Source organism: Anabrus simplex, chromosome 1 (genome assembly GCF_040414725.1).
Source record: "Anabrus simplex isolate iqAnaSimp1 chromosome 1, ASM4041472v1, whole genome shotgun sequence".
Lineage (NCBI taxonomy): Eukaryota > Metazoa > Arthropoda > Insecta > Orthoptera > Tettigoniidae > Anabrus > Anabrus simplex.
The window spans coordinates 93,996,660-94,009,160 of NC_090265.1; the positions used below are offsets into that span (position 1 = coordinate 93,996,660).

The following is a 12,501-nucleotide window of genomic DNA, read 5'->3' on the forward strand; positions in this document are numbered from 1 at the left end:
CTTCTCCACTGTGCAGTCTATTATACACAACTATAAGGGGCATGTATCTACAGAAAACAAAGTCAGAACAGGTCGCCCACAAATACTCTCACAACGAGAGAGACAGCGCATCGTACGTTGAGTCCAAAAGATTCGGCAAGAAGTGCTGCCTCATTAGCTGCGAATGTTGCCACAACATCTGACAAGACAGTAAGTGCACAGACAGTACAGAATGTTTTGCATAGCGCCGATATACATGGTAGATCCCCACGAAAGAAACCATATATCTCCGAGGTAAATAGGAAGAAATGCCTTGCGTTTGCCAAGAATATTGTGGAAAACGCTAGAATTCTGGGACACTGTCATATTCTCAGATGAGTCGAAGTTCAACCTGTTTGGTTCTGATGGAGGAAAGAAAGTGTGGCAAAAACTTAACATCGAATTACACCAACAAAACACAGTGCCAACAGTAAATCATGGTGGTGGACATGTTATGGTTTGGGGGTGCATTGCATCCTCGGGAGTTGGAAAGCTGGACTTTTAAAAAGGACATATGGATCTGTACAAATACATTGGTATGTTGAATGGGGTCTTCCATTTCCAGAAGGATAACGACCCCAAACACACTGCTTTAAAAACTCGAGGGTGGTTACTGTATAATGCCCCTAGAAGACTTCTTACTCCACCATAGAGCCCCGATTTCAATCCCATCAAGCATTTGTGGGATAATCTTGGAAGAGAAAAGGCCAAGCCCCGCCCGTCTGGTAAAGAAGAAGTGAAGAGGGTTCTACAAGATGGATGGTCGGCAATTGCACCTGAAACGATGAGGAAGTTGGTGCATTCAATGACGAAACATCTGAAGGCTGTCATTCATGCTAATGGCTTGCATACACGATACTGAAACGTACTCATGAACACCTACAGTGTTTAGTAGTATACTGTGCCAATACTTGTTTTGCAGTATTAAAGTGGATGTCCTTGTGTAACTACATACATCCTTTGTGTTATTGTTGTGATGGCAGTGCACTGTAGCTTGGTTATACATTGTATTAAGGGCTACACACGTTATTTTCTTTCATGCTTCCTGTATACACATATTTTGGGGAAACATAGGTTGTGCGAATACTTTTTGTAGCAAATGTATATTTCAGGCTTGTTCTCTACATTTATCACATCAGGATTTGCATAAACAGCTGTCCATGAGATAAGACAGACCACATTGTTTAGGTTAGGTATATTATCGCCCTGATAGTGCCAAAAGTTCGACAGAAAAATTTAAAATAGAAATAAAAAGGAAAATATGCAGTAGACCTACACTACAGAGGCGGACATTTCTTAACTACAAAACACAGATGTACCGCATGGATTCGACGTGTTTTTCATTGCGTAGGTCATATGGATGAAACTATTCACAAATTTGTGTGATGTCATCAGAGCTGCAATAAGACTTGTACTTCCTTCGAAGCGGAATCATCATCGTTCTCTGATGAATTATGTTGGGGGTCTTATAGGCAAAATTTATTTTTTCATTTTCTTCATCCCGAAAAGCAAGGGGGGTCTAATATGTGAGGGGGTCTAATACACGAGTAAATACAGTATTTTCTGGAGACCCTTCTTCTGCTATTACGGATTTATCCCAGATATTCTCTTTGATAAGACCCTTAAGGGAGCCTGTCAACTCCTAGAGGGTGAAAAGGGGGCCAGCAGAAATGAGGGCTGGTAAAGACGCCTTTGAAATAAACCCTTGGATCAACAGGCAGCCCTACTCCTGAGGGCTTTACAATACCAGGACACCCACTCTCCAGGGGTCATAAATATGGAGGGTCCCAGCTCAGGGTTATAGTAAAGTTCACAATGGTAGCTACAGTGGAGAAGCTGGAATTTGGAGTAATGCGGTTGGCAGAGGTGGCATTCTAGTACACAGGATTATTAAGAGTAAAAGATCCATATGTCATATCAGATTTAGCATCTGTTCTCCATGTTAGGTCTACAAAAGGTGTCTGTTTTCCATGTTAGGATCAGCCTAAATTTCTGCTGACAATAACTCCAAAATGCTTAACACCAGGCTGTGGCAACAAGCTGGTTGGTAACTCTGTCACAACCCATGCATCATGTCTACAATAGTTTTGTTTAATAATGCTAGAGCATCCCCCAGAAATGAAGTGTGTTGGCCTTGCCTGACTGCCACGACAAATGAACAAGGGCCACTGGTTCAAGGGAGGAATCAGTTAAAGAAGATAGCCCAATACAGAGGACATTTACGCATCACCACGCTCAACACTGAGACTCTTACAGGCCACAGCCATGAACTTGCAGTGATGCTGAAAGAACAGAAATTGGATATTGCACAGAACACATTGGAAAGGCCAGAAATTATATTTAAACCTCATAGTTGATCCGTATTGACAAAATTTATGATATTTCAATGAAGTTGCTGAGGAATCTGCCACCTGGGTGACTGCCCTAAATGCAGATCAGTAGTGATTGATTGATTTTTGCTATTTGCTTTACGTCGCATCAACATGGTGACAATGGGGCAGGAAAGGCCTAGGATTGGGAAGGAAGCGGCCATGGCCTTAATTAAGGTACAGCCCCAGAATTTGCCTGGTGTGAAAATGTTAAACCAAGGAAAACCATCTTCAGGGCTGCCGTCGGTCAGTCGGTCAGTCGGTCAGTCGGTCAGTTGGTTGGATTTTTTTTCAGCTCTATTCAGATTGTCTTTTGTCAAGTATAATTGACACTGCATCCTTTCATCCTTTCTTTGTAGTAGAGTCCATCTATTCAATACAAGTTCATTATCAATAAATAGGTATTATATCTTAGGTACCTACTAGTAGGTCTTAACTTCATTGAAATATAAAAAAAATAAAGCATGAAATCTTGTAACATCGGAAATCACTTCAAACTAATCTACCATGGCACATCTAACAGGAACATTATTGACATCATCGTTTGTGCAAGCCTGCGAGATCAAGCTGCTGAGGTTCAGCACTGTGTCATATTGTAAGAAACAATAAACAAGAAACCATAAACATAAATAAGAATATATAAAATACTTGTTCTTGAAGTCTTGTAGAAATATCAATTGTATCAGATACAGTGTGACCCTTCAAGATCAATTATTTTTTATAGACTTTTAATACAGTGTTTTCTCTTGATTCTTTTCTACAATATATTCTTTTCAAGACTGATAAAGACCCAAAAGGGCCAAAATATGTATCACTAACTGTGTTTCTAATTAACATTTGTGTACGGTATTGACTATGGTGGACTTTTAATTCTCTATCCTGGGCCTAGTGATATTTAGCTCACTGCACGTCAGATAATAGCTGTATTATTGGAAAATATTTAAAATTTATGTATTTTGTCCTTGTCCCAAAGTGGAGCAGCTCCTTTTAGGTACATCCCTAATGGAAGTTAGCTGCTTTTACCTTTATAACTATGTACCAGCCCTCTTGCCATTTTTATGTTTCTGACACTACCAGGAATCAAACCCAGGCTGCCAAGGATAGCAGCTATTAGTGATAAAAGGTAGATATTTATACAATGAAATATAACAACTGTTTCAACAGGAAAGAAGATGGGGTTGCAGATTTGCAGAGTTTGGCAACTGTTACTTGCCGCTACGTGACAGAAGAATGATTGAGCTGAATCTTACCATGCAAGTCCTGGAAACACCAATATGAGAGAGAGAGAGAGAGAGAGAGACCAGCCAATACTTGCACCACCACCTAGCATTCTCACTGCTATAAAAGTCCAGACACCCACCTAGCCTATTTCATTTTGTCTTGACAAGGACTATTGAATAGTAGTTGAGACATCAACATATTTATAACATCATTGTGGCCTAATATCACTGAAGAAAATTAAGACTTGTCAGTTGACATTGACCACAAAAGCCTAAACCAGTACAAGTTGTATATGTTTCTTGATAGTACATTGAATGCTGTAAACAGAGTGTACTTATTTTGTTTCTGTGGTGAATGGTAGTGTGAGATGATGTCCAGTTACCTATTTGTATGAGTTGGTTTTCTAAACACTGAAAAATTGATGGCTCAAAATGACTATGGTTCTATCTGTCCAGGATGCCTAGGAGTAACAGTTTCCCATCTACCTTGATTTCCATGGTAAATTTTATGTTTTTATGACTGGAGTTAATACAGTTGAAGTATGTGCCAAGATAGTGAGTTCTGTGTGGTCAAATTATGTGTCATCTACATAGCATTAAAAAAACACATATCAGCCGATATGGAAGGACTTTCTGACCAATATGCTCCGTGTGCATATTGGCTGAACTGAAAAGAGTATTGTGGCCTCTTCTATTTGTTCTAGAAGTTGCTGTTGAGATATAAACATGTGCTTCTAATACACTCATTTGCATGATGTAAGTTTCCTATTAGTTTTGTGCCAAGTAGTGGAATTATTTTTGGTAATGGATATTCTTTGAACAAAGATACATTGTCAAAATTCATTAGTGTATCCATGTTTTAAAACATGTATACTCTTCAAAGTGCAGAAGAATCTTGAGCCTTTTAGGTAAGTCTTTGTTTTTTAACTAAGTAAGTTGATGTACTATCTGCGCACTTTTTAGCAATAGATTTGTGTACCAGTTTGAGGAGTAAGGAGGGAGCATTTCCGGTTCCGTTAGTACTGCCAACTGAATGGAAATGAAATCTGGAATGAATCGATAATATGATCGATCGATAAGAATTTTCTAAATCTTCGTTATTTTAAGCCAACAACTGTGTCACACACACATTATATAACATTATATAACATTTTTGATGCAAATCTTATTCCTAGAGTGAATTCTATAGTTTGGCTTTGCTGTGTAAATAACAACAGTACTAGTACGTAAAGTGTACGCCAGACATCGCACAGCGATGCATAAGCGATTCATAGTTCGTGTTTCAAAGATTGCCAGTACGAATCTCGAAGATTGCCGAGGTCGACCGCTTCAGCACTAGGGTGTAAATCTATCACTAAAAAGTGCTCATATAGTACTTTATTACGAGTAGTTAAAAATATAGAAAAAGGAAAAAAAGGAAACATAAATATTTTTTTAAAAAAATTTTTTGGTGCCACGTCCAACATGCCATAATTGGAAGTTAAAACTTTTGACAGAAAATTCAAAACAATAATTACATTGTATACAAAATAATAGATCAAGGAGTATAAATTAATATAATTCTAAACAATAGCTTGAGGTTTCAGTATTGCATAAAGCTCCATTACCAGAAATGTATTGAATTTTGTGTTCCATAAATAAATTCATTTGGGATTTAGATTTTTTTTTCTTTTTTTCATTTAAAGCTACACTTACCCAAAGAGAAATCACAGTGGTTGGTCACCATATATTCTTTCCTCATAAAGTGCATCAGATTTACTCTCCACTCCAGAAAGGCATGGTGTCCTGTTCTGATTTGATCTGCAAGTTCAGAGTCTTGCTTTTCATGAAGGATTGCTCCTTCATATAGTTTTTGAAATTTGGGATCATCTGAGCTCTATAACAATAGAAAACCATCAGTAAAAGACTCAAATTTATTCTATATATTAATACTGAATATGCTTGCATAAAGGGCAATATTTGCAATTCCCTTTCTGATTTTTATCATACACAAATACATTTAAATTCAAGCAGGATATAACAAGTGGAAAACATATAGTTTAAACCTACATACTCTTCTCCTGAATTTTCTGCAGAACTATTTTAATTTTGTTGTCAGACCTTTCTATTACTATCAAAGGGTAGAGAAGGGTCAACCTATTCAATACCATTAGCTTAATATAATGTCCTATATAATTGGTACTAGTTTTGATCTCACATACATTGGGTCATCTTCAGCCACAATCCAACTGGAAAACATATACAGTACTTACATACAAGCAACAATAAAAAACAAAACAATGTGGTATGTCTCAATTTAAAATCTAAGTCTAAAACATTGATGAAGTCCGACAACACATCCAAAAAACACACAAAATGACACATCACAACTGCCGCGGCTAGTGCCGAACTATGTCATCGCTCTAACAGCAACCAAACATTCCTGAGTTGATCTGGGATTTGGCATTCCCCTTCTGTACAGTTGAGCCACTTAATTTATAAATTATGTCTTGCTGATGTTATTTGGATGCAGCTGTATCTCTATGGCTTCCTTTACAAGTCGAGCATAGAAATCGTTTACAGGAATGATGACCTTCACCTGGTCAAAGAGGATTTCATGAAATCAGGGAAGACGGATTCAAGTAATCAAATACATGGAGACCTGTACTCCAGAAATACATACATCACACACCATGGCACAGCATGACGCACTCAAAAAACTGTCGACAGAGGGTGGTGATTCGATAACTTCCCTCCCAACCACCATAGCACAGCGCGATGATCCTCGAGTCCAGTTAGTGGGACCGTGGATAGTATGGTTGTGACTTTCATGTTCCTTCAAAGAATTTCTTTGTTCACTGTCGAAAGCAGACCTTCACATGCCCTGATGAAGACCAATGTAATTTGGTGGAAAGCTCAGCTTTGTTAAATATATGATATATATTTAAAGTTAAAAACTTCATGATCATTCCGTATTGAATAGAGAAATAAGAAGATGTACAATATTTTTTTTTTTTTTTTTTTTTTTTTGCTAGGGGCTTTACGTCGCACCGACACAGATAGGTCTTATGGCGACGATGGGATAGGAAAGGGCTAGGAGTTGGAAGGAAGCGGCCGTGGCCTTAATTAAGGTACAGCCCCAGCATTTGCCTGGTGTGAAAATGGGAAACCACGGAAAACCATCTTCAGGGCTGCCGATAGTGGGATTCGAACCTACTATCTCCCGGATGCAAGCTCACAGCCGCGCGCCTCTACGCGCACGGCCAACTCGCCCGGTATGTACAATATTAGAAGGATCCACCTTTCAATACTCCGTTGTAAGTTGAACTAAAAAGAAGTCACAACTTGTTTATTGGGACCGGTTTCGACACATTACAAGTGTCATCATCAGTCAAATAGTAAAATAGGGCAAGATATAAAGATCTTAAAACAACTAATACATTGAACACAGGCAAAAAATTAACAGTGATTCATATCGTAGCAATTCAGTTAATGTCCAAAACACAATAATCGCAGTCAAGAGAGTAAACAGAACATCATTGTCTTGCGCCGAAAACAAATATAGTTGAAGTTCACAAGCAGGTCAAGTATGCCTAGCAACGACTCTACATAAGTGCATACTTGACCTGCTTGTGAACTTCAACTATATTTGTTCGTTTTCTATTTTTTTTACACCTCACCCTCTTTCCATCCCCACCCAGAAAGGTGCTATGAGTATCTCAGCCGTCACAGTATTTTTTAATTTAAAAAATTTTTTTTCACGATTATACCTACTGTTAGTCTGGAAGACAAATTGGCTGGGAAGTTATTTACTGTGCTGCAAGTAGTTGGAGGTTGTCTGCCTCCAATGATTCTGTCATGTGTCTTTTTTTTTTTTTTTTCATTTGCTTTACGTCGCACCGACACAGATATGTCTCATGGCGACGATGGTACAGGAAAAAGCTAGGACTGGGAATGAAGCGGCCGTGGCCTTAATTAAGGTACAGCCCCAGCATTTGCCTGGTGTGAAAATGGGAGACCACGGAAAACCATCTTCAGGGCTGCCGACAGTGGGGTTCGAACCTACTATCTCCCGAATACTGGATAATAGCCACACTTAAGCGACTGCAGCTATCGAGCTCGGTCTGTCATGTATCAGGGACCTAGCAAGGGTGTTAGGGAATGTTTATGTCATAGCAAGCAAGAGTGGGAAAATGGGCTTACCAGAACTACAACTATGCTATAAACACTGCTTCTGGCCCATAGCTGAACTTGTTGTTGCCTGACTCCTGGTCTGTCCAGAAAAAAAAACCCATCCCTCCTGGAACATGTGTGACATTGCTATTCGTACCACCTGGAACCATGGGACAAATTCAACCTCTGGATGTATGTTTTCTTCATATCTACAAAACATACTAACACACCATCTGTAGCTATGCCATAAAAGGATAGGCAATTTCACAATAAACTGCACGATAGACTGGTTCACATTCGGTTGCATGCCATCTACTTCCCTGAGTTCTCGTCACCATGTTATATCTGTTCATCCTGTAAGATGATCCTCCTGAATGATTCATAACTCCCAAGGCATTCGCCTTTGATTTGCCTGGTGCTAACTTTTGTGATTACTGTGGTGCATCATTTTTCATTCAGTGCTCATGGGGCAAGTCAAAGGTTTATTTTGAATACTTTGTGAACGTCGATTAAATCTATTTTGTGAAGTGTAACACATACACTCCATAGAAGTTTGATCTCTGTACTGCCCAGACACTCATTTTCTGTCACCCTCTTATGCACATGGTGTGTCAGTAGCAGCCAATATTGTTTCCTGTCTCAATTGTTATTACAGCACTTTCAAATGCCCCTTACTAGAAATTGCACCTGCGACTTCACACTTGTTAGGGTTCCTTGTCAGTATATTTCTTTTCAAATTCACACAACACCCCACAATATAAACCACCACAGAAACACACAGCAGTGAATACTTCCCACCATGTAGGGCATCTGCTTGTAAAACAGGGGAACACAGTTTGCACCCATGACCCCACTATGGTGTAGAAAAAGCAACAAAAGAAGAATTAAGGTTAATGCAGTTGGATGTATTATTTGTGATTTTATGATATATATACTGTTAAACCTTCAGCCCAAAGACTGGTTGAATCCTCAACGATGTCAACAACTTCCGTATGAATTGGTTTCCAAACTGACAAAGTAATACATCACATATATAGATATGTATTTTCAGGGAAAAAATGGTATGTTTATATCAAGAAATCAAGCATGGTATGTTCACAGATCCTTGAATTGCAGCAATGACAATTTTACTGACTCTCTTGACAGGCAAATGAAACTCTTTCCAGAATCAAATTCCTCCTCATCTGCACCCTCACATTATTATTATTATTATTATTATTTTTTTTTTGCTAGTTGCTTTACGTCGCACCGACACAGATAGGTCTTATGGCGATGATGGGACAGGAAAGGGCTAGGAGTGGGAAGGAAACGTCCATGGCCTTAATTAAGGTACAGCCCCAGGATTCGCCTGGTGTGAAAATGGGAAACCATGGAAAACCATCTTCAGGGCTGCCGATAGTGGGGTTCGAACCTACTATCTCCCGAATACTGGATACTGGCCTCACTTAAGCGACTGCAGCTATCGAGCTCGGTGCACCCTCACATGGTGAATAGACTGAGACAGTTCTCGTCCTAATTCCTCGAACTGCTAAGTCTACCCACATCATTTGCTGACAGAAACTATGTTGCGTTGCATAGTATTCCTGATGAATAGTCCTACACAATGCTCTGCCCTTCCCTTTTTTAACACCCATCAAAAACACTTTATAATCTCCTATCTATTATCATTATTTCTCTTTATGCACTTCTAACACAGATGAGAATATTTTAATTATCCAGCATCTGTGTGATGAAGAAATCAGTGCTTATTTCTTGCTGAAGTAGTCAGTTGTCAGACATAATTGCAGCCACTGAGTGTGTTTCTTAAATATATATTGCTTAATCAAGATCAGATGTCAGAGATGAAATACTCACTATTGGACTGACATTCCAAAAATATTATCAATGCAGTAATATGGACTATAATTTTTTACAGATTTAGAGCTGCTGATTTGTTATTGTATTTGTGTTGAGTGTAAATCTATATATATAAAATAACTTGTCCTGACTGACTGACTGACTGACTAATACATCATTGCCGAGCCAAAACTACTGGACATAATGAAATGAAATTTTGAGGATACATGTATAGTACAATGTAGGTGCTCGCTAAGGTGGGATTTTTGGATATTCTGTCGCTAAGGGGGGTGAAAAGGGGGGTGAAATTTTAAAATGAGGGTATCCATATCTCAAAACTTTAAAAGTTTACAGATGTAAAAATTGGTATTTAGAATCTCCATTAAAAATAAGCAAACACATATTTTTTTGTTTTTGGAAAATCCCAATAGGAGGGGTGAAAAAGGGTGAAAAACGGGTTGAATGCCTTTAATGAGGACACATATCTCAGAAACTGAAGATACTACAGACCTGAAAATTGGTATATGTGAAGTCCTTTAAAAACAAAGAAACACATATTTTTTTGTTTTTGGAAAATCCAATTAATGGGAGGGTGAAAAGGGGTCTGAATTCTTAAAATAAGTGTATCTATATCTCAAAATTTTTTAAGTTTACAGATGTAATAATTGGTATTTAGAATCTCCTTTAAAAATAAAGAAACACGTATTTGTTTGTTTATGGAAAATCCCAATAGGAAGGGTGAAATGAGGTGAAAAAGTGGTTGAATGCCTTTAATGAGGATACTTATATCTCAGAAACTGAAGATATTACAGACCTGAAAATTGGTATAATTTCTTTCTTTATTTCTTTTAAAAATAAAGAAACATGTACTTTTGTTTTTGGAAAATCCAATTAATGGGGCGATGAAAAGGGGTGTGAATTTTTAAAATCAGCATATCTATATCCCAAAACTTTTAAAGTTTACAGATGTGAAATTGGTATTTAGAATCCCCTTTAAAATAAAGAAACATATTTTTTGTTTTTGGAAAATCCAAGTAATGGGCGTGAAAAAGGGGTGAATTTTTAAAAGGATTGTATCTAAATCACCAAACGTTTAAGGTTTACAGATGTAAAAATTAGTATTTGGAATTTCCGTTAAAAATAAAGGAACATGTATATTTTTGTTTTAGGAAAATCTCATTAAAGGGTGGGGGGGGGGGGAGAGAGAAGAAAGGGGAAAAAGAGGTTGAACAAATTTTATGAGGAGACTTATATCTCAGAAACTGAAGATGTTACAGACATGAAAATTGAAATTTGGAATCTCCTTTGAAAATAAAGAGACACATATTTTTGCGTTTTGGGATAATCTGATGAATAGGGGAAGAACAAGAGTGACAAACAGGGTGAATTTTTAAAAGGACTATTTCTGCAAATTATCTCAGACATGTAACATATTACAGATTTGAAAATTGGTATTTGGAATTTCCTGTAAAAGTAAAGAAACCATAAGTATTTTCTTCAGAAAATCCACTTAAGGAGAACTGAAAAAGGGGGTGAATTTTTAAAATTAATGTATCTACAGTATATCTCAAAACCTTAATATGTTGCAGACGTGAAAATTGGTATTTGGAATCTCCTTTAAAAATAAGGAAACACGCATTCCTTGGTTTTCGGGAAAAACCCTTAGTGAGAGGGGGGGGGGTCTGAAAGAATTGAAAAATTATTGGAATTATTTGTATGCGAATATATATACCAAAAAATTCCAAGGTATTAGAAATGTGAAAACTGGTATTTGGAATCTCCTTTACAACTAAAGAAAGGCACTTTTTCTGGGGGAATCAACTTGGTGCGGTGGGGGGATGTGAAAACGGAGATTAATCCCTTTTGCGAGTATACATATATCTCAAAAACTGAAGATGTTACAGTTGTGATAATTGGCATTTGGAAGCTCTTTTAAGGAAAAGGGCAGTGTTTGTTTCTTGAAAATTCACTTGAGTGGGGAGTGTCAAAGGAAGTAAAAAATTGAATTCTTTTTCCTGGAGAACATATATCTCTAAACTACAGGTTACAGACATGGAAATTGGTATTTGGAATCTCCTTTAAAAATTAATAAACACGCATTTTTTGGGCGGGGGGAAACCAACTTAACGGGCGGGAGTGGAGTGAAAAAGGAGTTGAATTCTTTTCATGAGGATACTTATTTCTCAAAAACTGAAGATGTTATAGGCATGAAAATTCGTATTTGGAATTTTCCTTCAAAGTAAAGAAACACATAATTGTAAAAAAAGTAATAAAAATAATGAAACAATTTTTGTTTTTGTTTTTGTTTTCGGAAAATCCGTTAAGGGGTTGAAAGGAATTGGAAAAGCGGGTGAATTTTTAAAATGAGTTTTTGCTAGGAGCTTTACGTCGCTCCGACACAGATGGGTCTTATGGCGACGATGGGATAGGAAAGGCCTAGGAGTTGGAAGGAAGCGGCCGTGGCCTTAATTAAGATACAGTCCCAGCATTTGCCTGGTGTGAAAATGGGAAACCATGGAAAACCATCTTCAGGGCTGCCGACAGTGGGATTTGAACCCTTAAAATCAGTTACCAGTATATCTACATTATATGTAAAAACTTAACATGTCATAGATAAGGAACTTGGTATTTGGAAAGTCCTTTAAAATTACAGGAACATGTAGTTTTTTGTTTTCAGAGAAGGTACTTAACAGGGGGGGAATGAAAACAAGTGAAATATAGTTGAATTATTTTTATGAGGACACTTATATCTTAAAAACTGAAGATGTTATAGACGTGAAAATTGGTAGTTGGAATCTCCTTTAAAAGATAAAGAAACATGTAGTTTTGTTTTCGGAAAATACACTTAAATGGGGGTGGGGGTGGGGGAAGGCCTGATCAACGGGTTGAATTCTTTTTATGGGGAT

At 37.7% G+C, this 12,501-nt stretch overlaps 1 protein-coding gene across 1 annotated transcript in view; it reads right to left on the minus strand.

Moving 5' to 3' along the window:
* Positions 1–12,501, minus strand: part of Ir93a (Ionotropic receptor 93a) — a 177,033-nt gene that overhangs the window by 35,236 nt on the left and 129,296 nt on the right. Inside the window, exon 16 of the mRNA XM_067135809.2 lies at positions 5,303–5,483. Coding sequence (XP_066991910.2) covers positions 5,303–5,483 — 181 coding nt within the window. The remainder of the gene's footprint in view (positions 1–5,302; positions 5,484–12,501) is intronic.